This window comes from Zasmidium cellare, assembly GCF_010093935.1.
Source record: "Zasmidium cellare ATCC 36951 unplaced genomic scaffold M409scaffold_8, whole genome shotgun sequence".
Lineage (NCBI taxonomy): Eukaryota > Fungi > Ascomycota > Dothideomycetes > Mycosphaerellales > Mycosphaerellaceae > Zasmidium > Zasmidium cellare.
In genome coordinates, this window is record NW_022986952.1 from 373,466 (window position 1) to 400,787 (window position 27,322).

Here is a 27,322-nt window from a genome sequence, read left to right on the forward strand (position 1 = left end):
AGTGATCGATGACGTTCAGTGACGGAGATCGAAGCCAAGTCCTCGCTTAGAGATGGGTATCACGTGCATTAGTTCTGTCTTTTATGTTGTTAGCCACGATAAAAATCCTACGCTGGTGGCAACAGGACAGAGGCTCGAACCCGCCGTCGGTTAAGGTGTGCTCGGCCAACATCGCCTCGTAGTATACGAGGTTCTATGAGCGGCCTTTTTTAGCCGGGTGAGATGTGAATGATCTCAATTCCAGTTCATCGCGCTGAGACTCGCACTCCGAAATGTCGCATTGCCTCACATCAGATTACAATGCGCCCCCTGAGACTTTGCACCGCCTTCAGTCGTGGTGAGAGCCGCAGTCTTCGAGATGTCCTCGATGACCTCCCGACACAGCTCACCAGTCAAAGCCGAGCATTCACAGTATCGGTCGCATCGCATCTCTTGTGCCAACCTCAGACCTTCCTGTGGATAGACAAATGTTCTGCCGTTCAGAGGAGCATCATCCGTTCCGTTCTCGGTATCTGAGGCGATTGAGCGCACATGCCCATCATAATCTTCTCTGTTCCGCACGTCTCGCTGTAGTCCCAACGCGATCACGGGAAGCATCTCGTCATAATTGTAGTGTTCCTCAACGACTCTTTTCCAATAAGTCTTCAAGTTCTCCAGAGACGCTGGATCTCCAATGTTGAAGCACATGACAAGCACAGAGGGTCTAAGGAGGGTGTAGTTCGTCGGCGATGCGGTATCATACAGTTCGAAGCGATATGGGCGATTGTATAGCTTGATGTTGAAGGAGTAAGGCTGGTCTAGGTCGCGTAGTTGGGGAAGAGGTTTCCTCCATTCGTGTCCAACGGCGAGACGGCTTGGAAGGTCAGTCTGATATTGTGTTCTTCATAGTTTACCATTCTGCACTGCTGCAATGACCGTGAGCACCTACGATAGCATAGTCGACTTCCCAATGCCCGAGTCGCCTACGAACAGGATGGGCACCACAGGCGCATCGCCCGCCTCCATCGTAGGAAGCATGTTCGCGATCCTGTGAACGAAGCGCGGATGTACAGTATGCAGCAGTGAAATCGGGATGTGGCGATGAAGTGGTACCAAGATCTGAATTGCCGTGACCCCGTGGAGAAATACCGTGAAGATGGCTTGTCGTTGGCTCGCAGTTCAAGATCTACCAGATCGTGGCACAGACGGCATCACGTGCGAAGCTAAAAGATCCCTGCGCCCACGGACATCACTCCAGTTGATGCGCTATGAAATCATTAGACTTCGCAAACCTTCAGCTCGGCTGTGCTGCAACAAATCAAATACGCCAATGAGCAAGGCTGTGTAAGAGACTGTCACCAATGTACTGCTCATAGTGCCACGCCTTGCTTTTCAGGCTCAAATCAAGGCGCGCATCATCGCCACTTGGTTTTCCTTATTACAGGTTCGCCAGGCTGCACTTGCTATTCTTTCCAGCAACCCTTCCGCCAGCACACCTACCCGGCGCACAAGTTGCCTTACGAAGATAATTTTTACATCCCAGACATACAACATGCAGCTCCTACGATCGCTAGTGCTGCTCTTCAACTTCGCGCTCCTGATCCACGCGCTCGCATTACCCGCATCCTTCGACGCCGCATTCGAACAATCGAAAGAGCTCTTCAAGCGAAAAGGTGGTGGAGGCGGTGGAGGTCGAGGAGGCGGAGGAAGCAGCTCCTCGTCTTCGTCTTCTTCATCCTCATCTGGTGGATCGCGAGGATCTGGTTCCTCTGGATCATCGTCGTCTGGGCGCACATCGACTACATCGAACGTAGGGGGCTCGACTGCAGCGGGCAGCGGCACTGCAAGAGGATACGGCGGCGGCGCATATTACGGAGGAGGTGCAGGAGTACCCTACGCGTCTGGAGGAAGATCTGGACGTGGTGTCGCGCCCTATGTGTTAGGTGGTGCCGCGCTTGGCATCCTTCCTGGCGTCTGGCTTTACGGCGCATACGCATACTCCTACCCTGGCTACTACGGCTACTACAACAGGACCGCGAACCGCAACGAGTCTCATCCTATCGAATGTCTATGCGGTCAACGTGCGTCGTGCGGATGTGACCCTAGCAACTCAACGGACTACTTGAACGAAGTTGCCAACAATAACACCATCGCACGCGTGGGAGACGTCAACGGCACTCAGACTTTGGTAATCAACGGTACTTTGGAGAACGGAACAACCGCACCTGGTGGATCAGACAGCGCTGCATCTGGTCTCAAGCTCGCCGAGACGAGTGGTTTGTGGGTCGTCGTCGCTGGCGTGGTGTATACGATGTGGTTCATGTAAATGACTGCCGCGTTACACGAGCTTTTGGTGTTGGATTTACGATCACGAGTGGAAACAGCAGCTTCTATGGAGGAGGACATGCGTCATATCGCTCATGACTACCTACGACCTTTATGACGCTGTTTGGAGAGAGATACCCAGGTGTGCTTGGAGTGTGTATTCTTGTACATATGTATTATACCGAGCTTGAGAGGATTATTAGATTGCATTATTCTAAACAACCACTTCACACGGATTCCGTGCGCATTTTCCTCGTCTGAGTTCATGCCGACTCGTTCATACCGCTCGTGTTGCAGGGAATTCCGCACCAACTCTCACTTCGGGCAGAGCGGCCGCAGGTCAGGATCGATATATTGCTCACTTTCACAAGGCGTCAATCATCACTTATTTGATCTTGAAAGCCTCTGGGAGGCTCACCTGATCGCACTGGCAAGATGAAACTCGGTGGCTTCAATGATCTTGATATACTCGCCTGTGAGTGGCAGGCGTCAGCCCGACATATCGCAAACGTGTGTTGAGGGTCACAAGACATCCTCTCAACACCCTGCCCCTCCATACCCTTCCCAGAATTGATTGAGGTGAAAGAGATACTGACCAGCAACTTTCCATCGTCGGTCGAGGAGTAGAAGGATCTCTTTGAGCTCGGCGAGGCGTTCGGCGCATTCGGGACTTGAAGATTCGCGGACGTACCATGCGTCTGTGGAAAGACTCAGCATCACGCAGTCACGAGACGTTGGAACTTGGACTTACAATTCGCCGCCGCTTGATAGAGACTGTCGACAACAAGTGGGCTCACTCGCTGCAGTCCTGCACGATCGACAAAAGTACGCACCCTCCGAGCCAGGTCCATTGCTTGGCTCGAGATGTCTCCTAATCCATCAATAGCTTCCTTCTGCATCACGAGCTGTGTCTCTGGGGCATTCTCCATTGCACGCTCCGTACATGCATACTGGTCATAGAGCGTAAGTAGCCCGGAGTAGCAGATCGCCATTGGTGAGCACAGCGTTGGCTTCACGGTAGGGTCGTCCTCTTCCGCTTCAGCGGGCAGAACTTCGCAAAGCGCCCGCAGAGTGCGGTGGAGCTGGAGTGCTTCATTGAACTTGTAGTCTGCCGGCAGATTCTTGTCGTTCAGATGCCGGATGACTTTGCCAAGGAGGTGTGCGGCCTGGCACGTTCGTGCGAAAGGTGCGGCTCGAATGGTCGAGCTCGCGGACAACGCCAATGGTGCAGCCACCAGCATTTGACCTCGATCCCAATGACTATCATCTGTAGGTAGATGGGCGTCGAGGCTTGGGTCAGTGCTGGCAAACGGTTTGCGGCGATGTCCGATGCTGATGAAACGATCCAAGATGATCACTGCCCACCAAACGCGCCGTCGTTCTTCTTGCTCAGTCCAAGTGTTCGGTCGAGGGAGCATCTGCGGTGCGGTTCGATCGTGTATCCCAAGGACATGTCCAAGACGGCAAGCATGGCCGATGGACATATAAGCAGCTGGGTAGATAGAATGGCCAAGCTCGTATAAAGAGACCAGCAGGAGGGACTGGATCAACTGGATGGAATAGCCGTTTTGAGCTTCGATATAGCTTAAGAACGATTTCACATCTTGGTAAAGTTGTGTCTGTGGCGGTGCTCCCTCAGGTATCTCACTTGTTATCAACTTCATCGCGAGGAACAAAAGGGCCATATCGGCGCCAGGCTCGTGCATCGGATTTGATAGGTGCTGGTACAATCTGATCTTGGATACCATGGGGAAGTAGGTCTGTACAGTCTCGAAATATAACTCGATCATTTGCCGTAGCTCCGCTGAACTGCCGAGTGCCGTCAAAGCACCAGGAGGAACCTTCACGTACGGTGGTTGGACCTGGAATCGTTCATATTCAAACGCCTCAGAGTCCAGAAAGAATAGACTGGGGAACGTCGAAGGTCCTGGCCATGCGCATTGATTCGAGTTTGGCGATAAGGACAGCAGATTCGCTGGACTACTGCCGTTGCTCAACCCATTCCCCCATGATCCATTACTGCCGACAGGGACACTGCCGTTGCTTCCATTGCTCGTTGCGCTGAGATTGTTGGTCGCAGTCCTGGTAAGCAAGCTCTCGAGATCCGCGACCTTCTGCCTTAGCGATGCGAACTCTTCAGAGGAAGGGACTGCAGCTTGCGAGTCGATACTGTAGTCGCATATTCGACCTATTCGCGAGCACAGCCCACATATAGGGAGGCCTTTGTCGCACCTCCGCTTCTGTTTCCGACAGTTCTGGCATGCTTGAGGAGCGAGTGCTGAGCCATTTGTGTGCTGGTCTTGAGGCCCACCATCAATATCCATGGCGAGAAAGGTGAGGTGAAGTTTCCACCTAGGCGTGCGGAAAGATCGGCCGCAGCAGACGGCGCTTGGTGCCGCACGATGGTGTTGGCTGCAGTCAGTATCGGATTCTTACTTCATTCGTCGAGAACTGCTTTCGATGTGATCTTGCTATTTCTCCTATACGTGAGTGCTGTCAAAATGCGAGTGAATGCGTCGAGTGGCGCGGTCGAATCGAAAACTGGAGAGATGCCAGCTTCGCACGTGACTTTTGGCTCGAGCTTCCGTCAGCCACCACTTCACCTCGTCACTACGGTCGCCTGGATTCAGTCCCGACTGCAACTCTCGTACGCCGAGTCACTACTGCCCGTATATCATGGATGAGACCCCGAAGCGGAGAGTCGGTCGGCCATCCAAATACGATTGGGGCGACAAGAGAGATATCTGGTAAGTGGATTGTCCCCGGCCAGTCGCCTACCATTACTGACCTGTTCGTAGCTACAAGCTCTACGTCGAAGAGAAGAAAAGCGCCCAAGAGATCGCGAAGTACTTCGCCGACCGCTTCAATGTCAGCGAAGAGGACCTGCCATGCAAGAAAGGCTTCTTGCGCCAGTTTGGAATATGGGGCTTCCCATCGCGGATCAACAAGCTGTCGGAGGAAGATGAGCGTACTGTGAGCAATCGCATCAAGGAAATGTGGGAGCAGAACATCAGCCAGAAAGACATCAAGGACATTCTTGTTGAGGAAGGCTGGGATTTGAAAGGACATGTGTTCAACAAGCTGTGGAGGCAGAATGGATTGCGACTCCGTATCGACCAAGGATACAAGCCGCCGGATCCAAACGCCCCACCGAAGAAGCGCCAGCGGACATCCAACGCAGCAGAAGAGGCTACAGAAAATGTAAACCCTGACGATGCGATCGACCTCACCAGCGAACCCCCACAACAGGAACAGGATGGCTTTCTTAATATGTCTTTGGACCCCGACGAGGCGGCGCGTCGAACCCAGCGTTTGTTTGAGATTCAACTGGAGAGCGATCAGAGGTTGTCAGACCGCAAGCGACGGAGACGGATTCGAGGCTACGGACATCTGCCTCCAGACGAAGCTGGTCTGGCTCCGCGGTACGCTTCGGAAACTAGTCTGGACGAATGCAAGGCGTACCTGCAACTCTCGAACGAGAGATACCAGGCCATTCGTGGCGATTTCGAGGTGATTTGCAGGGAGTTGGGCATCATCAAAAAGACTCAGTGCGCTGAAGGCGTGTGGGAAGATTGCAAGAAGCGGCTCATTCGCGAAAATATGCATCTTAGCGCAGTGATGCACCCACTCCAGCCCGACCAAGAAAAGAAGACGATAGCCCTTGACTGTGTTTGCTGCGACGTGACGAAGCGAATGCGTGTCCAGGGCAAGTCAATCACTATTGCGCAAGCCAACAACATGCTCGGACTCAACCCTGGAGAAAGCAAGGAGATTCGGCGACTCCTATATGACATTTTGACTGCCGACAATTTCGAGTCACGACTAGTCAGCGGCGAAGATCACTTCCAAGAGCTTCGTCATCGTTGGTTCGCCTCGAATGAAAAGCTACAACAGATCATGGCGGAGAATGACCCGGGCAAGAAAAAAGCTGTCGAACTGCTTGGCAAAGACGCCATGAAGCGATTTCGTGAAGACAAGAACAAACGCGGGGAGCGAGTCATCGTACAGAAGAACGCGCACTACGGTCCTGGCCCTGGCCCTGCTTGGATGGGTACCGCTCCGAGGTCGAAGAAGGCGAAGGCAGCTGAAGCAGCGAAGAACACCAGCCCCACCATCCAAGAGCCAAATGTTCGAAATGCTGTCGAGGGTAGAGGCTATCCTCAACAGCGGAACGGTGGCCTTCTTGCGACTGTAGCACAGGCTACTGGAAACATCGATTTCGGTATTGACCCTGCACTCTCGACGGCCGGTCCCTTCATTGCTCCTCAGACGAATGCCGCACAACCCATACCTGCCTACTTCCGACTGGCTCCTGGCTCAAGCGTCGTAGGCAACCATCCCAGGATGTGGCTTGGAAAACTGGCTTCACCAACGATACCGGCTTTGCACAAGGCGGCCACAAGCAAGGCTGGTGCTGCTCAGGTTAAGAAAGTCAATGGTATTGTTAAAGACGCGGACGGCACTGAGAATAGCTGGTTGGTGGAGAATAATGACGAGCTGGAGGTTTATCTTGGAGAGGCCGGGGAGAAGGCTACTTTCTTGGTGGTCCTTGAAGGTGGATACGCTTGAGGAGGGTATTGAAGGTACGAGCATCCCCACGCAGGTATTGAAAGCTTCAGATTGCAACAACGCGCAGACATGTTGTCAATGGACAGGGCACGTCTAAAGGCCTGGAAGCAAGATGTCTTGGCTGCCGTGGAGCCGGAAGGATTCATCCTGCGTCAGGAACGAGTAAACTAGCGTCCGCGGGCGACACCATCCAGAGTCATACCAACAAGAATAGCAGCAGTACAATAGAAAAAGTCGGAAGCCCGCCATTCTTCCCAAAATTTGGCACGGAGAAAATCCGAAAGGTACCACTATCAAACTGTTGCCTATAAGTTCGGACGCTCGCTTTCGACCCTCCACGACGACAGTTCATCACCAAACTCCCACGCTCGTTGAAAGAAAATGCTGTTCACTCGTTTCGCCACGTTCCTGGCAACGTCCATCGCCGCCGCGAATGCGGTATCGATCCGATACTGTTCGAACGAGAACACCGGCACAGGCTTCAACACTGGTACGTCCTGGGCAGAAAAACCAGCCACATCAGTCCAACAACTCTCATGCTAACAACCCTCCTTCAGGCGACTACGTCTACAACACCCTAGGCTACTGCAGCACGAAATGCCAGAACGGCTCGTACGCGTACGCCATCGTTCAAGGCCACGGATGCTGGTGCTCGAACGACAAGCCTTCGAACATCCAGAGTCCCGCTGGGTGTAGCCAGCAGTGCCCGGGCTATCCAGCTCAATACTGTGGGAATACGGAGCAGGGATTGTTTGGATATGTGGAGGTTAGTAGTAGAAACAGTCGTCCTCGTGTCACGAGCAGTCAGCCTGTCGTCGAGGGAAGGGAGCTGTGAGCCAGGCTTGCAAGCACGCCAACGGCCCTCGAGGGTCCCGCAAATGTACTTTGGTCTGTGTGACGATTCGATACTAATCCACGAGTCTGCAGGTCCAGCCATCTGGTTCTGCGCCATGTACGAACAACGCCACCAGCTTGATCTCTTCGTCCCCAACCACGACTGCAAACTCGAGCTCGCCTGTCACTGGCACACCGGGGGCAGCGACGACCACGCAGAGCAGCACGCTCTCTGCTACGCCAGCTGCCTACACTGGTGCTGCGGACAAGGTCTTCGCTTGGGGTGTTGGAAACGTAGTCTTTGGACTTGTTTTGGGTGGCGCCGTCGCGTTCGGTATCTAAGAGAGAGCGTCAATGTATACTAGATCCATCATCGACGCCTTCACGGCCGCTTTATGTATTCTCCTGTAATGTTCGAGTAGATGAGACCTTTCATAGAAAACAAAGTGATGTCGACCGCCAAGCAAGCCAGCAGAGCGAAGCTCATCAAACGAGAGACGCCACGAAATCTTTCTCACCTCAGACGACACCTCTCTCTCACACGCACACTGCCATCATTCATCATATCGCACATTCTTTTCCATTTCATTACGACTTACGAAAACACAAGCACAATTTTATGATGCCAGCTAAATAAACTTCTCCGCTTGTACAGCAAAATGCGAGCCTCTAATCCAGTCCACCGTCATTAGAGGACCAGACATACAGAAGAGACCCTTGGGTATCAGAAGCCAGTCGCCCAATTATGGTAATCATCCAAAAACAAACATGTCTCAAGCAGTATGTCATGGTATGGATCTCCCTCTCCGTCTCTCCGTCTCTTTGCTTTTTGCGTTCTTCATTATGTGTTCCACCCAGGTCGTGTCATTCATCGCGGGGCCTGGCCCGGGCAGTGCCGCGAGTTCATCGTTTCGACGGCCGTTATGTTCGAGTGGGTGAAGCTCGACTATGAGCAGATGGAGCCGAACTTGCGGTCCGTCAGAGGCTGGGGGAAGACGCCGGCGTCGATGAGGGCGAAGGCGTTCCATTCGGGCGCTTGCTCGGCTTTGAAGTTCCTGCTGAAGGTTAGTACGAGTCCCCATTTGAGGGAGGTATTGATGCTGCTTACCAGAAGAACCAGCCTTCGGTGTATCGCTCGAATGTCTCCATCTGCGCCTCAATGTACCCGCGGGTGTCGTCCTTGAGCTGCTGGTCCCAGGTCTCGATGAAGTTGATGTTCTGGCACGATCCGACATACCACGAACCCGGGTACGTTCCGTCGTAACGCGCGCCAATACCATAACCATTGAGTGCGGGTGCGCAGTCGGTCATGGCAGCGCTCCATTCGCCAACAAAGGTCCACTTGTCACCGCCATTGTAGACGAAGGCGTTGTTGCAGACGTACTGGCGGTGCTGCCATGGCTGCATCGAAACGAGCTCGGGAGTGAAGACCTGGTACTCGTGGTGGTCGACGGCGACGTACTGGGCATTGTTGTCGGATGGGGTCAAGAAGTTGTTGTACGCGCTGGTGTTCTGGAAACCGTCCTGGAAGACGACAACCCTGGATTGGCTGACGGTTCGCTGCTGGCCGTAACCTGGTTGCAATCAGTACGAAGTCGTCCCCACCGCCTCAAAGTCTACTCACCATCACGCGTGAACTGCTTCACGGTGTCGAGGTCCAACTCTGGGGTCAAGGGCTCGTTCAAGAGTTCAATGCCGGCAATCACATCGTCATATGACGATGCTCCGTACTTGTTCTGGATAGTCTGGAGGACGTCGAGGGTCTTCTTGGTGGTGTCGCCGGTCGTCCATTGTGGCTTATCACACTTCTGGCCGCTGTTGTCGAAACAATTCTGGGATCCTGGAGCGCCGTGGAGATCAATAATCACCTTCAGTCCAACGGATCGCGCCCAGTCGATGGCAGCATCGATGAAAGGAGCCGCGCCCTTGACATATGGCGAATCCGAGTTGTCGTATGCCCAGTATCCAATGGGGATTCGGATAACATTGAAGCCGGAGTCTGCGATCTTCTTGATGTCCTCCCAAGTCACCCACGTCTCCCAGTGGTTCTTGTACACCTGATCGTATGCCTTCTCGCCTAGCGCCTGGCCCAAAGTATATTCATCTACGATCTTCAAGTCCTGTGGCAGATTCTGGAAGATGGATGGAGTGATCCAAGGCTGAGCAAGGTCAGCTATTGAGGCCCGTCATTCAATTCCGAGACAATGTACTGACCTCAAGGACTAACCAACCGCCGAGATTGATGCCTCGAATCTTCACATTGCCCCAGTTGAAGCCGCTTGCGCCGCGGACGAAGTTGCTACTGTCTTGAATGAGCGACCACCACATATCTTCGCGATGGAACAGGACTTACGGAGCTGCCGAAGTAGATGCTGCCGCGCACAGCGCGACGATAGCGCTGTTGAGACGCATGGCTGCAGTATAAGGTGTTTGGAGAGCTCTTTGATCGCACGATGGCAGGACCAAAGTGAGACGAAGAAGGAAAGAGTAGGAGCGGTCGTCGTCGAGCTTGCGTCTCGAACACAAACAGATCAACAGACGCAGCTGCTGAAACCGTCGACGCAAAAGCTTGAGTTAAGTTGTCGGAATGGACGGTCGCGCGGAATGCTGGGCGGTGGTTTCCTGCAATCTCTTTGCTGGGAGAACGTGGCAAATGCGAGGCCGGCACGCGAGAGGGTGTGTGAAATGGACGGAGACAAGGATCGGACAGGATGTCTCTTCACGCGCGCCCAACCCAAAGTGAGTGAAGGTGGATAGGCTGGGGGTCGCGGGACATAAAACAGCGGCTTCACGCAGAGAGAGTAGTAGAATGACTTGCCGACGGGAGGGGAAAGAGGAGGAAAACGAATGTTGCTTTGCTGACCTGGCCAATGACTCGGCGGTCTGGGACGTGTGTGAGCATTGAGCCTGCCTGGCACTGGGAGAGTGGGCCTGGCACTGGGAGAGTGGGCCGGGCCCCGGTGGTGGCAGCGTTCTCGATGCGCGTGCACTGCCAGCGAAACTCAGCACAGCGCCGAACAAAAGGAGAGCAACGGAAGCAGGTTGAGCCACGCTGGCAGCAACAAACTTCCAAGCTGTTGCTAAGATCGGCGTCGGAGCCGAGTCCAGGGTGCGCAGGAGGCTGGGTCGCCCCTACCAATCACCTCGCCAAATCGACTGTTTTGGCTCTCCTGTGCCTGGCGCCAGCATCTCCTACCAGCTAGCCTGAGGAAGATCCCTCTTCTGTTCCTCGTTTTGAGAGCTATAGCAGCTGTGGCTCTATTTGACGTAGCGATCACCGCCGGTCACATGTCTCCTTGCGTCGAGCAAGCACATGAAGTTCCGCGCGAGAGAGAGACACACACAGCCGTGTTCGCCTCGGCTACGTCCAGCTTTCCACGTTAGGCCAGAGCACGAAAACCGGCCAAAACAAGTTCTCGCCCTCTTTGGTCCAAGACACGACACTGACAACGTTGCGTGTCTGGCCCGCGTCTGCGTTGAAACACCCAACAGCCACATCCGATTCAAAGCCCCAGGTTGCCGAGCATTTGCCTGGGCGAAACAACGCTGCGCAGACCGCAGACGGTCCAAGATCCCAGATCCGAGGCAAGGAAGAGGCGGAGGGCGCAATTATAGTAGCGCCTCGAAGCAGCCACCCGGACGCCCACCCGTCGTGCCCACGCTTCGATCTCAACGTCAATGCGAGCAATTTCGGCCCCCGAGTCTGCCACTTCGACCGACTTTTCATTCTGCGATATTCGCAGATGAGCCTCTTCTCTCGAAAAGACAACGCGACAATTCATCTCATTTTCCAACCCACGCCGAGGATCACGATTCGCAGAGCAGCCGCTGTTCGCCATTTCACTACTGGCATCGTTCCTGCTCTAGCTTCGGGGTTAGTTCAGCGCTAAAAGCCAGCCTTGTGAACGCTGTTCGGGACGGTTTCTCCCCATCTCCAACATCATCTCCAAAAAAGCAAGGTGGGGGAACCAAAAACTTCCACTCCGCCATCTCCGCACAACTCCATCAGTCATCACTGCTACTTCAGCATCATGTGATACGCATGGTGCCATCATAGAGAGACGAATGCACCAAGCAAGGACGACGTCCTGTGCAAGACGTGTAACAACTCAACTACTCATTGACTCAGCTCCCGACACGCGTACACGTATCTGCGAAACACAGACCCATCTCAAACTTTTTCCACAAGCAATAAACCGTCCCACGCTTTGATCGAAACGGCGAAAAAGTCAAGAAACATCCAATCTCGTCATCACCATTTTATTGCGCTCTTTTCGATCCAAACAGCCAAACCGTCCCCCACAGAATGACTCCTCTTTCTTCTCCTCCCATCTGTCAGCAGACCAGCAGCAGGTGAAGTCGTGCCGCAAAGGATGCATATGCAGACTCCTCTTGGAAGCGGTCAGTCGGCAACCTGCAACTCCCAGCCACGTTTTTGCATGCTACATATGCACGCACGGCATGGTTGCTGAAGATCAGTGTGGTGGGGTAAAGCACGCGGGCGAGTGACACAGAAGTCAAAGTTGAAAGAGGAGAAGGAAATCGATGGAAAGGTCTCAAAGCAACGCGGCTTCCTTGTTCGGCTGCAATCATGTGAGCAGATGTGTCTCCTCTACGCCTCTCTCATGCGTCCCATATCCGTGACGCCTTCGCTAAAATGGATGATGAACGCTATGCTAACAATACAGGTCGAAAAAGCAATGCGACAGATCTTCGGCAGAATCCCCCGTCTCTTTCGAAGTCGAACTTCATGCTCACGCAATCTCAGAGATGCTCTGCTTGACAATCTGACTCTTCTGGTCTCCATCCCGGTACACGCGGAAGTAGTTGTCGGTGAAATCGGAGCAGTTCATGGCTCTCAGGAAGTCCTCGTCGTGGGTGATAACAATGAGCTGGAAGTTGCGCTGAGCACGACGTTGACGGATGATCTCGCCCAGACTCTTTGCGAGGGCGATGATGTTGTCTTGGTCGAGGTTGGTCGTAGGTTCATCCAGAGCAATGACACCGCAGTTCCTGCCAAAACACTCTGCGAGAGCCAGACGAATGATGATGGACGCCAACACCTTCTGCCCGGCCGAGCAGCGACCGCGCATGTCCATTTCGGTGTCTTGCTTCATCATGCACACGCGGTAGTTGTAGCTCTTGTTGGCCTTTTGCGTCTCGTTCTCGCTGCGGATCAAGATAGTGTCGACATCCGTGCCTTGGTATGTGCTGCGCCAGAGGTCGGCGATGATGCGATTGATCTCTTCCATCTTCAACGAGTGGTACTTCATGATGGCCTTGTCCAGAGCGCCTGCGCATCGGCCGAGATCGTCAATCGCAGCTTTGGTTGTCTCCACCCTCACGTGGGCCTCCTTGTACTTGTTCTTAGCGTTCTTGTAGTCTGTCTCCCAGTCTGTGTAGGCTTGAGCAAGGGCAGAGTCGACCTCCTTCAGCTGTCCAGAGACGCCAGCCTCTTCTGCGGCGAACTTGTTGCGTTCGTTTTGCCACCACCGGGCGTCTTGCTCGTACCTCGCCTTGTCCGCCTCAGCGTTGTGGCTCTCGAGCTCCGCTATCTCCCTGTTAAGGGCTTCAAGCTGGCGCAAGTCGCGACGGAAACGCTGATTGTCGACGATGCTTCGCTTTGTCTCATCGTGGTCACGGTTACGGTCTTCGAGCTGCTTGATCTCACGGCCGAGATTCCGCTGCGTGTCGACGAGGCTGGCTAGCGTGGACTTTGCCGTGTCGATTTCCTGCCGGCCTCGCTTCAACTGTGCGTCGCCTCCTCGATCGTGATACGCTTGGATCTCCTGGTCTGCCATCTTCAGCTTGTTCACGCTGCTGTGCAGCTTGCCTGCCTTGTCCTGTAGCTCTCGGTCTCGATCGGCGCTCTGCTGGGTGATGTCGTCGTACTTGACTTGCGCGGCCGACTGCTCAGACTCTAAGTTCTGGAGCTGAGTATCGATGGCTTTGATTTCGTCTCGCTTCTCAGCGACAAGACCTCTGTACTCTTCCTCTTGGGCCTGCAAAGATTTCTTCTCCTTCAGCTGATACTCTGCCTGGCTAACTTTGCCCTTGAGCTCGCTGGCCTGCAGCTCGAGGTTGTTGATTCGTGCCTTGACACGATCGCGGTTGCTCAGAGCATCGCCGTGGCGAGCCTTGAGAGCCTTCAAGTTCTCGTTGACCTTCTTCAGATCACCTTCGATGAGATCGAGACCACGAGATAGACCTGCTGTCTTCTGCTTCTCCTGAAGCTCCTTGACCTGAGCCTCAAAGTTGGCGATCTCATTGACGTATTTGGAAATGTTCTGGATCGTCCGAGCCATGGCATCGACATCGCTCTTTGCCCGCTTCTTCTCATCGAATGTATAGTCCTGTTGCTCCAGTTGCGCGGTGAGACGCTTGTGGTCTTGCTCGAGCTGCTGCAATTCCGCTTGCTTGGCTGGAAGTACTTGGCTGTGAAGCTTTTCCCAGGTCTCATATGCAGGTCTGGCGGCTTTGCCCTCCTTCAGGTCTTGTTCGATCGTCTTCAGATTCTGTTCCGTGTCTTGTGCAATCTGATATTTCTTGAGCTGTGCCGTGACGCTGTTAGTCAGTGTCTCGAGCTCGTGATTGGTGGCAACCTTCTTGCAACAGATTCTGCACGACTTGGTGTTCTTTGCCGATGTAATGCACGACTCGAGAAATTCGCGTACTTTGTCCAGCTGCTCCTTGTCCGCCTTGAGCTCGTCACGATTGCGCTCGACCTGCTCCATCTCGTTGAGGTAGGCGTCAGGGGTACAGTCTAAAGCGTTCCTGATCGTTACTGTAGCGTTCTTGATATCCTTCTGCGCAGCTTCAATTTCGCCCTCGCGCTCTTTGATCCTCGCCTTAAGATAGTCGAGCTCTTGGGAAGTTCCGTTCCTCTGACGCTCAGCCTCAGAAAGCTCCGCGCCCTTCTGTTCGAGCACACGCTGGAAGTCACGCTCAGCGTTGGCTGGTGACCATGCGTTGCCAAGGAGAGTGCTGATCGTCTGGTTGTGGGCATTCTTCATGGTCTCCAAGCCACGCTCCCGATCCTTGAGCTCCTTTCGAACGAAGTCGAGCTGTGCAGAATCGCCAGCGCGGCGTGCGGCTTCCGCATATTCTGTATCAAGCTTCTCCTTGTCATCGTCAAGCCGGCGCATCTCGGATTCGGTGCTCTCGATGACAGTATTCCAGTCGGAGCTGGTCAGCTCGGAGCGTGACTGCTGCAACTGGGTCTGAGTCTCCTGTAGCTGCGACTCCAAGGTGGCCTTTCCACCCTCGTCAAGGTCGATCTTGTTTTGCTGTGCCTGAAGGCCACGAATCTTGCCGTCGTATGTCGAGATTGTCTGACGGGCGGTATTCTTGCTCTGGTTCGACGCCGACTTGCGCTCATATATTCCGTTGAGCACTTTTTGCTGTTTTTGCAGCTCTTCTCGTGCCTCAGAACGTGCCTGTTCGAACTCTGCTTGCTGGTCGCGAGCCCTCTTGGAGATGACTTCCATGAAAGTCTTCGCCTTATCATCGTCGATGTCCAGATCGTATCCGCGGATCTCGTGGCTGCGTGCAGTCTCCTGCACAAGTCGCTTCCGGCTCTGGACTTGACGGTCGTAGCTCTCCTTCTGTGCCTCGTAGGATCCAACCTCACGCTCCTTCGAGTTGACCTGATCTCTCGCCTCCTGGATCTCGTTTGTGAATTCATGGTAAGTCGCAGTCTTTTCGTCAAGCTCGGCGTTGTACATCGCGATGCGCTCCTCGTATTGTTCAAACATCTTCTGGAGTTCTGCATCAGAATCGGACATCTCGTTCAGGTTCTGCCGCAAGCTCTGAACACTCTCGTCCTTGGTCTGACGCGCTATGCGCTTGCCTCGTAGCTCGCTGACGTAGTGGTCAGCCTTGCCAGCCTGCTCCCAGAACTCCTCTGCCTTCTCCTTGGCCTCCTGAAGCTGCTGGCCAAGCTCCAGCTTTCTCTGATTCAGATTTTGAATGTCCGTCTCCAGCTTCTTTCGAACTCCCTTGGACTTGTTGGCCTTGTCGTTGTCAGCTTTGGCATGGTCCTCAATCACTTTCAATGTCTTCAAGTCCTCTCGCTTATTCTTCTGCAAGACCTTGAGATTGTCGATTGCCCTGCTGTATTTGAGTGCTTCGAAGATCTGGTCGAATTTCTCCTTCAGCTCCTTGGCTTGACCAAGGGGCCAATACGATTCTTCCTGGTGACAGAAGATGACATATTCCAGAATCGCTTTGGACACGCCGAGTGAGCGTGGCATCAGGCCGTTCAGCTCCATCGTCTTGGAGCTCACGGCGCTCCGCTCTCCGTCCTTCACCATTCGAATGGTGCCTTCAAGCTGCTTGGCACTTCGAGCACCCCTGGAGTTGATTGTAAGTTGAAGGTTGCGGGTAGACACAATCCTCGTGTGGTTGACAGATGTGTAGAGCAGTTGCAGCTTTGCAAGTACCTCCTTCTCGCCATCAAACTCGGGGTCGTGGATGAATGAAGCTCCTCTGGCGGCATTGGGCGGCAGTTCTCCGGTGGTTATGTATTTCAAACTCTCAATGACAGTGGTTTTGCCGGAACCGTTCACGCCCACGATCAGGGTGAGTGGCGTCTCGAACTGGATGGCCATCACTTTCTTTGGCCCGAAGGACCGGACGCCCTGGATTGAAAGCTTCTCTATCTTGGACATGGCGGGTAACACTGTTGTGGAAAGCCAGGCTCTGGCGACGATAGTGTTTCGTGAACAGTGCTTCTAGAGACGTGGAGACCAAATATCAGAGAATGAGGGGTTGATTGCCAGATGGTCGATGTTTCCAGGTAGCGGTTGGCAGGAAGTTGTTCAGACGAAGAGGTGGAAGCGGTTTAAATGCCCGCCCTCAGCCATGCCCAGCGAGTGAATGGTGGGAGTCAGTGATTGTGCATAGAAGCGTCCGTCTGATGGAAGTGAACGGACGCGGTTAGCAGGCAGCAAACGCGGGAAGGTACGCCAGTTCACGTGATGCAATTTACACCAATTTTAGTTCTGGACATTTTATGCAACAGTGGTGCAACGAAGAACACCTCCCTTCCTCGTTTGCTCTGCGCAGAGTGGAATATCCATCTCCATTGCTTGCGCGCTGTCTGAGCACACTGAAGCATGATGGAGAGCTTGGTCGTTTTGGAAACCGGGGGGATGGCAGTCTCATGCCTCCTACTTGAGCAGCCGGGAAGGACGAGACTACACACAGATACTGTGCTTCGGCACCATTTCAACATGCATTAATGATGCTTTCATGTGGCCGAGCATTGACGCAAAGTGCTCGATCGATTGGCATGCAAGCTGGGTCTCTGATATCCACAGCTTGGAGGAAATCGATCGAGAGTCAGGTTGGATCTGAGTGTGCAAGTAACAAGAACACCTTATAGGTCCATGAGAAAGTCATCTCGGTTCTCAGTCTTGACACCCAGCCCACCATCGTTCTCTTGCATTCCTTCCCATCTCTTCTCTCTGTTGTCTTGAGTTTCTACTGCAGATGTTCGCCGGACTTGTGTCTATTTTGTTCGCAAAACGTGGGCCAGCAACTGCCGTCATGCCGTTGACCCTGGCGCAGAGGAGGGCCGGCGGTTGTAGTCGTGGTCTCCGGGGAAAGGCTCGCTACGACACGGAGACTCTCTAACACAGAGACATCGATGCCCGGCCAAGGAAAGAAGACGGCCTGAAACAGCATCCAAGCCATCGACCACGAAGAGCTTCCTGCGGACGTCGCAGCATTCTGGACCTCTACCACGAATGTTCGACTCCTCCCTCGCCGTCCACGACTTGCATCTCCAAGGCCGGGTTACTGCATCATCGGGTGGGAGAACCTCGCGATAACTACTTGCGGTGCAGTGCGCCGCCTCCCCTGTTCTTCATCTTCACGCGGTGGCTTGTCGTCTCACCAGCCGCAACACAGATCGCTCGATCGAGGCCAAGGCGAGACTGCTGGCCCTCCCAAGCCGAAATAGTGCTGCTGGATGTCGCTGTACCCTGCGTCAGGCGATGCGGGCCTCCCCAACATGGCGCCCAGCGCCGCCGATATGGCCATGCTGGGCCACGATGGCTCCATGATGAACGGTCTGGACATGGACATGAGCCTGCCTATGGACTTGGACCTCGACCTGTCCGGATCCGCCGATCAGACTTATAACCCCATCACGCCTCAGCACGCGAGCAATGGCACGAGCGCGCCAAACCAAGACCAGGCCATGGTCACCAGCAATGGCGGATACACAGCGAGGGAGCAGGCGCAACAAGATGCGCCGATGACAGGTGCGGGCGCTGGACCCCTTCCCACGGGGTTTGGCATGGGCCCTCAGACAACGGGTAGCACGCTCACCGAGTTTACCAAGCGACGGAATTGGTCGCAGCGCATCATTGAAGAGCTCAAGGACTTTTTGCACATTCTCACACCCGATGGCCGGATACTGTACGTGTCACCGTCTTGTAAGACGATCACAGGATATGAGCCCCAACAGCTCATTGGCAAGTTCATTGGCGAGTTGGTACACCCGGACGACAGTGGCATATTTATGCGCGAGTTCAACGAGAGTATAGCAAGTGGGAATGCTTTGCGGTTTTTCTATCGCTTCAAGAAAGACGATGGCACGTACATGATCTTTGAATGCGACGGACATCCGCACATATCTCCCGAACCACCAGGCGCGACCACATTCGGGCAAACACCAGCAGGTCAATCGGTTGCTGTGGCCGGGCTATGCAGAGGGTTCTTCATGATGGCGCGGCCGTACCCTACGAAGAATGCGGCACTTCTAGACTCATTCCTGGAGCATAAGATTGAGAACGAGAGGTTAATGAAGCGCATCGAAGAGCTGAAGCGTGAAGAGGTGGAAGAGAACGCGGAACAAGATAGACTATACAGGGAACAAGCGGCATCGGCAGCCGGGGCTACGCCATCAGAGTCGCAGGTCGCTGCATCAAGAGCGGAAAACACGCAGAGTTCAGAAGCGCCAGGTACTACACCCAACTATCAAGGCATGCCGCCTCCTGCCAAACCGCCCATATCCAACACAGCGCTCACACGGCAAAACCTGGACAGCGCACTTTCATCACAGAAGCCGGACAGCATTGCAGACAAGATGTCACGATACGAAGCCAACAGCACGCACTTGGAAGGCATTGAATTGCTCACAGGTCTACGATATCGGGACGGCGAGCGTAGTCACGGCATATCGACTGGTGATACATCTCCTGCGCTCATTCGAGGTGACGCCGGTATAGCAATCCTGCTGGATCGGGATAGAGAGGGATCAAAGAAGGAGAAGAAGAAGCTCAAGGTCGCCGATGAGTACGTGTGTGCGGATTGCGGAACGTTGGATTCACCTGAATGGAGGAAAGGGCCGAAGGGCCCCAAGACGCTTTGTAACGCATGCGGTCTTCGGTGGGCGAAGAAGGAAAAGAAGCGATCTGGGGACGATGTCAAGAACAGCAACAGCCCGGCGGGTAACGGATTGGGGGCGCAACAACCTCTACCTCCAGGTGGCACAATAGGACTCACGTCCAACGGGCAGCCGCCTGGTATGCCCATGGGGAATAGCAGCGGCGATAGCGGGCAGGGAATGCAACAGTGATGGATTGTATGTATGAGGCGCTGGCCGGCGGTGGAGTTCAAGGGCGCTCGAAAACGTGCGTACGCGCACGTGGCGAACATGTGTTATGTGGGAATGTGTGATGATTGATATTGAGTACGAAAGTTCAGACCACCCAGTCCATTGTTTCAAACGACATGTACATGTGCGATTTCTCATCACTATCGCCAGGCCCAAGCTCCCCAGAGCCGCGTTGTAGCAGTGCCTTTGGGGCATATTGCCCGTCCATTGCCTAAGGTCCGTTGGCCCGTGCGCTAGCTTGGAACCACTCCATCCCGCGATGTCGTGCCCGGTGCGGAGACAGGCGTTTGGAATCTCTCTGCTTGCAAATGCAGCTTTTGGAAGCAATGCCATCTCCTTCACGACAACCGCGGTCCTAACACCTCTCCAACATGGCCGCACCGAAGTGTCTGGCTCCGCGAAAGCTTCTCGACTCCACCGTCCTCCAGCAATGTCGAGCTTCCCGATGCAGAAACAGCTTTGCGGGTGTGCGATCGTACGCCACTGGACAGAAGAAGGATGCTGAAGAGGAGAGGGAGTCGTTCAAGGGACAGCTGTACCAGAGCACATTTGATAGGTTGCAGAGGGAGCGTGATGAGCAGGCGAAGTTCACGCAGCAGCGCGAGGCCCAGAAGGCTGCGAGGAGTGGGGGAGGGGGTTTCATTTTGCCGCTTGGTGAGAAATGAAGCTATGCGATTGAAGTGGATAGTGAAGCTGATGCTATGTTGTAGTCCTCACGGTGGGCGTAATTGGAGGTTGGTTCCTGGGCCAAAAGCAACTCGCCGACAAAGATCCACATTCGACACTCCCACTCTCGAGAGTAATAGACCCGAAGCACGATACCGCGCCGGCGACATTACAGGCTGCATGGGCTGACTTCAAGAACGTCGTGGGAGAAGAGAATATATCAACACAAGATGCAGATGTCAAGTCGCATGCTGGATCAGAATGGAGCTCATACTCTATTCAAGAAGGAGATGTTCCCTTTGCGGTGGTCAGACCAGGCAGCACGGAGGAAGTGGCAGAGGTCATGAAGATTTGTCATAAGAGGAAGATTCCCGTGACAGGATACAGTGGAGGGACTTCGTTGGAAGGGCATTTTGCTGCTACGAGGGGTGGGATTTGCATCGATTTCAGCCGGATGGACCAGCTACTTGCGCTGCATAAGGAGGATCTGGATGTTGTCGTGCAGCCTGCTATGGGATGGGAATTGCTGAATGAGGAACTGGCAGAACATGGACTCTTCTTCCCACCGGATCCAGGACCTGGTGCTATGATTGGCGGAATGGTTGGGACTGGATGCTCTGGAACGAATGCGTATCGATATGGAACTATGAAGGATTGGGTTCTGTCTTTGACTGTTGTCCTCGCCGATGGGACTATCATCAAGACCAAGCAGAGACCGCGAAAGAGCAGTGCTGGCTACGATCTCACCCGTATTTTCATCGGTTCTGAGGGAACTCTCGGTCTGGTTACGGAAGCTACTCTCAAGGTGATACCAAAGCCGCAAACCACCAACGTAGCAGTCTGCACCTTCCCATCGATTCGAAGCGCAGCAGACTGCGTTTTCAAAGTCGTGGGTGCAGGCGTTCCCATCGCCGCCATCGAGATCCTCGACGACGTACAAATGCGCTGTATCAACGAAGTTGGCTCCACCTCTCGACAATGGAAAGAAGCACCCACACTCTTCTTCAAATTCGCCGGCACACCCTCCAGCGTCAAGGAACACGTCGGCATCGTCAAAGACCTCGCCAAGAAATCCGGCAGCAAGACCTTCGAATTCGCCCGCAACGAGCAAGAACAAACCGAGCTCTGGTCCGCTCGAAAGGAAGCCCTCTGGAGCGTAATGGCGCAGAAGAAAGATGACAGCGATCACGTCTGGACCACGGACGTGGCGGTCCCCATCTCCCGCCTGCCCGACATCATCGAGGAAACGAAAGAAGACATCACCAAGTCCGGCCTCATGGGCTCCATCGTCGGCCACGTCGGCGACGGAAACTTCCACGCCATCATCCTTTACAACGACAAGGAACACGACGTCGCGGAGGAAGTCGTGCATAAGATGGTCAAGCGGGCGATCGAGATGGAAGGGACTGCGACGGGTGAGCATGGCGTGGGTTTGGTCAAGAGGGATTATCTGCCCCATGAGATTGGACAGGAGGCGGTGGATCTTATGCGGAAGGTGAGCTCCTTCATCAATTTCCTTTTCCTTTTCCATCCCCAATGCTGCCGGACACGTCGACTAACTAACTCTCCCTCCCTCTACACAGATGAAACAAGCCTTCGACCCGCTCTGCCTCCTCAACTGCGACAAGATCGTGCGCGCGGTGAAGCCGAAGCCTGGTGAGGTGCAGGAATGGTAGATTGAGTGGTTCAACAGACAAATCAAACCATCACATCATATCCCCTGAAGGAGCCTGGAGTCCAAGGTTGTAGGAATTTGACTTTCTGCCAAGTCATACAACCCCGGTCTCGTGCTTTTGTCGCTATTGGTCGCGACGCGATGTGTAGATGCCCAAGATCATGAAGTCACAATCATGACCAATTGATGTTGAATTGATCTTCGTTGCGTCTACTGTACTGCGTGTTGTGCTGTGCTGTGCTGTGCTGTTGATCTCAAAGTCATCAATACATTGAATCATGAATGCTTGTTCGTGGCTTTGACCTCGTTGATGAGATGTTGTCCTGCTGCAAAGGCGATCTTAGGTCGTCGTCACGAGTGAGGTGGCAATAAGAATTGAATACATGTATGAGGCCAAAATTTTGTTCCTGCCGCTTGGCGATGCCTAGACCTGGATCTCGTCCTGCTTGGATGGTACAAGGTACTGTGATACGTATAAACAGACGAGTCGCCATAGCAGACTCGCCTCTTCTGGTGATTGCAGGGATACCCAAAAAGCATCTCTCGCTCATCAACACAAAAAGCCGAATAGAACAGTATTAACCGCGCCTGCCGTGCCGCTGTATCTGCATGCAAGAAAACCCAACCCACCGATCCTACTTCCAACCTACCGGCCCAAGGGTAGGTGGGATACAAGGAACCAACTCCCGTCTCCGCGCCCCAGACCCCAGAAGTCCAGTCGCTGCCGCATGGACTTAGGGTACAGTGGTACACCCACTCCTCATTTTCCCACGTGCGTGAAGCAAGCACTCCCCGTCATAACAACGCCGCGCATATAGATGCACTGCCACCAAAAGCCGTGTTCCCAACAACCCAATTCGCCCCGGGAAAGAATATGCCTTTTGCCGTCGGCGCCGCGGTCCCCAAACGCCTTCGCTGAAGTGAAAAGATGCCCAACGGCAGGGACGTTAGTCATGTCAACAAGGTGCTCTCCTCTCTCGCTTGCGAAGAGAACCTATCGGATGTCGAAGCGTGCTTGACTTCGACATAATAAGCAATCTGCAGGCGAGCGCCTGGTATCGGCATTCGACCCGTTCCGCCAGGCTTTTCGAGCGCATTGAGGGGGGTATCATCATGCAATCTTCGGATTCATCCAGTTTGAGCTCTCGAGATGCTTTGGGTTGGGCAGCAAGATGATATTGCAGATCGATATAGGTCATCCGGCTTGCGAAGGAACGTTCAAGCTGTGGGTATTCGGCGCTCTCATGTTTGAGGTCTCCGGGCGGTCCAGATGTGCCTGCCAGCAACGTCAGTAATCTCAATGTTTTATGGTAAAAGGCTGACTCACAGGTTGACGTATAATTGATGTAGCTGAGGACAGCTCTGCCGATACTCGATGATCTTGAGCACCCTGTCGCACAGATCTCGGACTTGCTGGGGTGTCCAATGTAGATACCGGGTGAAGAGCAGCATGCTGAATCCGTGGAATGACTGGGAGTTCTTGGGGCCCATAGCCGTTTGGTAGCCATGAGCGAGATCGATGTCCTTGCGATCCCTCTTCCCGGTCCAGAAGACCGGTACCCGAATCCGCCTGTGGCTCACGTCTCTGAAGCCAGCTTCCTCCAACAGGTCCTCAGTGTCGTCTCGACAAGCAAGCGATTTGCCAGCAAGTTCAGACGCTTGTCGAATCCAGTGCCACCAGTTGTAGAGATCTGCAGCTTCAGCAGGGAACTGGGGGTCGGTTGTTCTATGGGCCCAATCAATCTCAACGTGTTCGAGGTGGCCGATTCCCGGACGTAAGCACCTGGACTTTGTCAGCGATTGAGTTGAGCATTTGTTCAAGGATGCTTTCAATCACCTGTACGCTTTTCTGTAAAATTGGAGCCAGTCGGGGACGCAACCCAGAAGTTGAGCCACATGGACCAGATCCACGGACGAGTCCTCAACTGGCCATTGAGGGGCATTGAAGTCGACCGGAGATCTGAACATAGGTCTTGAGCCGGGTGTCGATGTGACGGCGCTGTCCAGGTCGATGCCAATGACCTCGGCCTCCGGATACTGCTGTTGCATTTCTGTCATCCAGAATCCATCGCCAAACCCGATATCCAGAATCCTGCCTGGGCTCGCCCTCAGATGCGCCAGATGTAATTGCCCGTTCAGTGCTATGTCATAGATCAACTGGTGCATGATGTCCAGCCTCTCATATTCGATCTGCAATGTGGTTAGCGTTGATCGTTTGCCACCCGACTGAGCGTTCCTACATCTTGAGCGGGGAAATGATAGGTCTCGTTGCGGAAGTTGTAGTAGGTGTAGTCGTCAACCTTGAACTTCTCCACCGCGTCTGGTCTGAGCAGAGCTGCTATGGGCACCCTGTCAAAGAAGCATTGGGGTCAGCGCCAAGATTTGGTTGTTGGTACGGAACGGGGAAGGCAACCTCGACATCGTCGTCGCATGGGCAGCACGCGGTGCCGTGGAAAGCTGCACTGGCTTCGCTTGCAACGTGTACATGAGCTGCCGCTGGTCGTGAGGAGTGGACTCAGCGAGCGGGCGGTGTCGGTGCTCGACGGCGGTCATGTAGCGGTAGAAGTGCGCAGGCCGTAGGCAATGGGCCGTGTTGCTGGTGGGCGAGCAGAAAGGGAGCAGCGGCAGCAGCAGCAACAATTCAAAGCAAAAACACGCCACCCAACTTGTACAGCCGCAGGTCGTCAAACACGGTCTGCAGCAGCGACGAGGGCATGGGCGGGCGGGGACCCTTTATGTCAGGACCAGGCCAGAGGACGAACGAAGTGTGGGCAGAGACGACGACAACCCTGCTGCCGCTATGCATGCTGTGCTGCTCTGCTGTGCTGGGAGCGCCCGGACGCGAGAAGGTTGGGCGGGAGGGAAGAGGCGTATCGTCGCGCACTGCCCGAGAAAGACTAAATCCTAGCGCGCCCCACTGCACCCACGTCGCCGGGTCCGCGACTTGTTCGCTAGCACAGAGAGCGTTCGGCGGCAGTTTCACCTCCACTCCACTCCACTCCACCACCACACGCCCCAGGCCTCTTGGCCACCGCACCTCGTAGAACGTACACGGGGATTTCGATACTTCATGCGTGTCTGAATGTGCGGCGTCGTGTTGGAGCGTGTGCGAGCTGCCCGCGCTGCTCCATGTCAGCTGCTGGGCCTGGTGGCCGCCCCCCGAAAACCATCCTTGTCGTGCAGCGGCAGGGATGAGGAGGGCGCTACTGCACCAGACTGCACCCATTCCACGCTGTCGGGATTGCCCACAGAAGTCGGTAAAGCGTTCTGCTCCGTTGTCCGCTCGTGGCCGATGCCTCCTCCAGCAACGGGGATTGAGAAGGAAATCGCCTCCATGCCGGCCAGTGACAGCGGTACATACCGCTCGGAAGTTTGCTGAGGCGATACAGACGCTGTGCACCCGCAGCTCGCCATCGTGTGGGTGGTACTGCAGCAGCGCAGAGCACCGCTTCGGCTGGAACAGTATTGCTACTGCGTCTGCCTTCTCTGCACTCGGCATATGGGCGGGAGAAAACCGGCGTGGTGTGCCACCGCAGACCAGCTGTGGTCTCGATACACCTGATCAGACGCTGCCGATGAGGCGTGCTGCATCCGCGCAGGTGATTTGGTTGCCTCTCGCTGCTGCAAAAATGGGAGCAGCATCGCAGCCGCCGTTGCACACACGGCGACACGCTCATCAGACTCTCCTCTTCACCGCTCCAAGTACCTCTGCTGTCGATCCAGCGCTGCGCAAGCTCGCGCTCGGCAAACTCGGGCAAGTAGAGTGGTTTCGAAATTGGAGGAGCGGCCAGTGGCTACCAGCTCGGGCGGTTGTGTGCGTGGCGTCTGCTTGCTATTCGTCTGTTTGTCCCAGGTATCTGGTGGAACCAGAGCGCTGGAGACTCCAGGTGAAGTTAGCCATCCTCCACGGCCACATCTGTGATCTGTGGATCAAGACCTGACGCAGGCGGAAACGAAGCCAGCTCCACGACTCGTCTTTGTGGACATGGCATGGGCCAGCCGATCCCGAGCTCTTCCCGTCGCCCTGCTCCCCCCACTCGCTTCGGGCGCGGTCGAAACAACCACGGCTTAAAAAACCACGCCCCAATCACTCGCATGAAGCGTGCGACATGACAAAGCTCCCATCTGCGACATGACTCTGGCCAGCTCTCAGCCGTCGACCGACAACCCGCTCCTGCCGCCGAGGCAATAACAGCCAGGTGTATGCAATCCTCATGCGAGGCGAAACGCTCGCGTAGACGCTGTCCTGCGCCTTTGACTTTGTCGACCGGATGACGTGCAATCAGACGTCTCACGCCTGGAGACGCAGCTAGCTGCTATGGAGCCAGTCGCCCGCCGCCTGTCTGCTCCAAGCACAAGGGCACCGTGCAACGTCGTGCAGGGGTCGAGCTTGATCTCAGCAGTGCCTTTCCGCTCCTACGGGTGCCCGACCTCCGCGACGCAAGGGGACGATGAGATCTGATGTTCCCAACTGATTCATGCTTCGACAGAGTGCGTCAGAGTCCTACGGGATGGTGGAGGGACCGATCAGCCATGTCAGCGAGAGGGCGAGGGCGTGAGACTCGTGGTAAGCCGCCATGCTGCTGCCCATCTGCAGCCGCCCGCACCAGAGAAGGCATGAGCATGAAATCATGGAACAAGTCCGGGCATGATGCACCCTGGGGATTCAGACTCCGGTTTGCGTTTATCACAAACAGGAAGCTGACAGGAAGCATCGACATGCTGATTGCCCCCTTTCAGCATAGTGGCATCTGCATCGACAATAGACTAAATTGGTCCATTTTCAACCTTCCAACCGCACCTCGTCTGCCTCCAAATGGAGATCATGCTCAGAAGAGAAGGACGATGTCGATATCGATATCGCACGCGGAGACGGCCCCAATCTATTGCCAACGGCCCATCCATACTCACCTTGTCAAGGCCACGTTCTCCAACGGTCTCATCCTGGCCCCGGTCGAATGATTGATGAATACGTTACCAATACAGTGGACGGCTAATGCAGCGTGAAGAAACCGAGCAGCCACGCACTGCACTTCCCGCACCCTGTGACCTTTCTCGACGGGTCGCTATAACCACGGCACGCTCGCATCAGGCGAAGAATCCGATTCATATTAAGGGTTAATCTACGCCTTCTGGGCCCATCATCATCATTCGTGGGCGCCGAAACCCAGCACATCAGTCTTGTGGTACTGTGGCGGCCACATGTGCACATGTGCATCGTGAAACAACTGCACAGGAAAGACGATTCTCGTGTACCAGAGAGTGCTGCCATACATCCGTGATCCATCCACGCCGGCCACCTCTTTCACGGGGAGTGGGGAGTGGGAAGAGGTCCCGACTCATGCATCCTGCCCACGTTCACCGTACCGTACCTCTCATTCATCTATCTAGGCCTGGAACATCATATACCACACCGCTGGGACGGACACGGGAAGAAGACGGCCATGAAGAAGAGTTAAATATGGCATATGATCGATCAATCAATCGGCCATTGTCCTTCCGTCCATACCCCTGCAAACCGACAAAAGACAATGACTCCTCGATTCTTGCCCTTCCTCCACTCCTACCCGTCGCACTGGTAACGACATCCCGCCGTGCGAGCGAGCGTCGAAAAGGAGGTGCTACTGTGCCTACCTCCCTCCCCAGAG

At 54.6% G+C, this 27,322-nt stretch overlaps 10 protein-coding genes across 10 annotated transcripts; 5 read left to right on the plus strand and 5 right to left on the minus strand.

Moving 5' to 3' along the window:
- Window positions 1-285: 285 nt before the first annotated feature.
- On the minus strand, window positions 286-1,017 carry M409DRAFT_64440 (uncharacterized protein; the record flags this gene model as incomplete). Its single annotated transcript, XM_033816083.1, has 2 exons — window positions 286-853; window positions 929-1,017. The coding sequence occupies 2 exons, from the start codon at window positions 1,015-1,017 to the stop codon at window positions 286-288; spliced, it is 657 nt and encodes a 218-aa protein (XP_033670963.1).
- Window positions 1,018-1,531: 514 nt separating this feature from the next.
- Window positions 1,532-2,305, plus strand: M409DRAFT_19682 (uncharacterized protein; the record flags this gene model as incomplete). The annotated part of the gene is made up of 1 exon (XM_033805042.1): window positions 1,532-2,305. The coding sequence occupies one exon, from the start codon at window positions 1,532-1,534 to the stop codon at window positions 2,303-2,305; it is 774 nt and encodes a 257-aa protein (XP_033670964.1).
- A 413-nt stretch (window positions 2,306-2,718) lies between these two features.
- On the minus strand, window positions 2,719-4,628 carry M409DRAFT_64442 (uncharacterized protein; the record flags this gene model as incomplete). Its single annotated transcript, XM_033816084.1, has 3 exons — window positions 2,719-2,777; window positions 2,901-3,002; window positions 3,056-4,628. The coding sequence occupies 3 exons, from the start codon at window positions 4,626-4,628 to the stop codon at window positions 2,719-2,721; spliced, it is 1,734 nt and encodes a 577-aa protein (XP_033670965.1).
- A 352-nt stretch (window positions 4,629-4,980) lies between these two features.
- M409DRAFT_19684 (uncharacterized protein) lies at window positions 4,981-6,873 on the plus strand (the record flags this gene model as incomplete). The annotated part of the gene is made up of 2 exons (XM_033805043.1): window positions 4,981-5,051; window positions 5,103-6,873. The coding sequence occupies 2 exons, from the start codon at window positions 4,981-4,983 to the stop codon at window positions 6,871-6,873; spliced, it is 1,842 nt and encodes a 613-aa protein (XP_033670966.1).
- A 381-nt stretch (window positions 6,874-7,254) lies between these two features.
- On the plus strand, window positions 7,255-8,049 carry M409DRAFT_19685 (uncharacterized protein; the record flags this gene model as incomplete). Its single annotated transcript, XM_033805044.1, has 3 exons — window positions 7,255-7,363; window positions 7,431-7,639; window positions 7,801-8,049. The coding sequence occupies 3 exons, from the start codon at window positions 7,255-7,257 to the stop codon at window positions 8,047-8,049; spliced, it is 567 nt and encodes a 188-aa protein (XP_033670967.1).
- Window positions 8,050-8,653: 604 nt separating this feature from the next.
- On the minus strand, window positions 8,654-10,119 carry M409DRAFT_64444 (glycoside hydrolase family 5 protein; the record flags this gene model as incomplete). The annotated part of the gene is made up of 5 exons (XM_033816085.1): window positions 8,654-8,762; window positions 8,816-9,281; window positions 9,332-9,866; window positions 9,922-10,006; window positions 10,061-10,119. 5 exons carry the CDS (start codon window positions 10,117-10,119, stop codon window positions 8,654-8,656), a joined length of 1,254 nt encoding a protein of 417 aa, XP_033670968.1.
- A 2,342-nt stretch (window positions 10,120-12,461) lies between these two features.
- On the minus strand, window positions 12,462-16,376 carry M409DRAFT_64445 (uncharacterized protein; the record flags this gene model as incomplete). The annotated part of the gene is made up of 1 exon (XM_033816086.1): window positions 12,462-16,376. One exon carries the CDS (start codon window positions 16,374-16,376, stop codon window positions 12,462-12,464), a length of 3,915 nt encoding a protein of 1,304 aa, XP_033670969.1.
- A 1,346-nt stretch (window positions 16,377-17,722) lies between these two features.
- On the plus strand, window positions 17,723-19,294 carry M409DRAFT_64446 (uncharacterized protein; the record flags this gene model as incomplete). The annotated part of the gene is made up of 1 exon (XM_033816087.1): window positions 17,723-19,294. One exon carries the CDS (start codon window positions 17,723-17,725, stop codon window positions 19,292-19,294), a length of 1,572 nt encoding a protein of 523 aa, XP_033670970.1.
- Window positions 19,295-19,704: 410 nt separating this feature from the next.
- Window positions 19,705-21,675, plus strand: M409DRAFT_19689 (uncharacterized protein; the record flags this gene model as incomplete). The annotated part of the gene is made up of 3 exons (XM_033805045.1): window positions 19,705-19,987; window positions 20,044-21,494; window positions 21,583-21,675. 3 exons carry the CDS (start codon window positions 19,705-19,707, stop codon window positions 21,673-21,675), a joined length of 1,827 nt encoding a protein of 608 aa, XP_033670971.1.
- A 1,241-nt stretch (window positions 21,676-22,916) lies between these two features.
- On the minus strand, window positions 22,917-24,161 carry M409DRAFT_64449 (uncharacterized protein; the record flags this gene model as incomplete). Its single annotated transcript, XM_033816088.1, has 5 exons — window positions 22,917-22,950; window positions 23,002-23,457; window positions 23,512-23,864; window positions 23,915-24,023; window positions 24,085-24,161. The coding sequence occupies 5 exons, from the start codon at window positions 24,159-24,161 to the stop codon at window positions 22,917-22,919; spliced, it is 1,029 nt and encodes a 342-aa protein (XP_033670972.1).
- Between the last annotated feature and the right edge of the window lie 3,161 nt (window positions 24,162-27,322).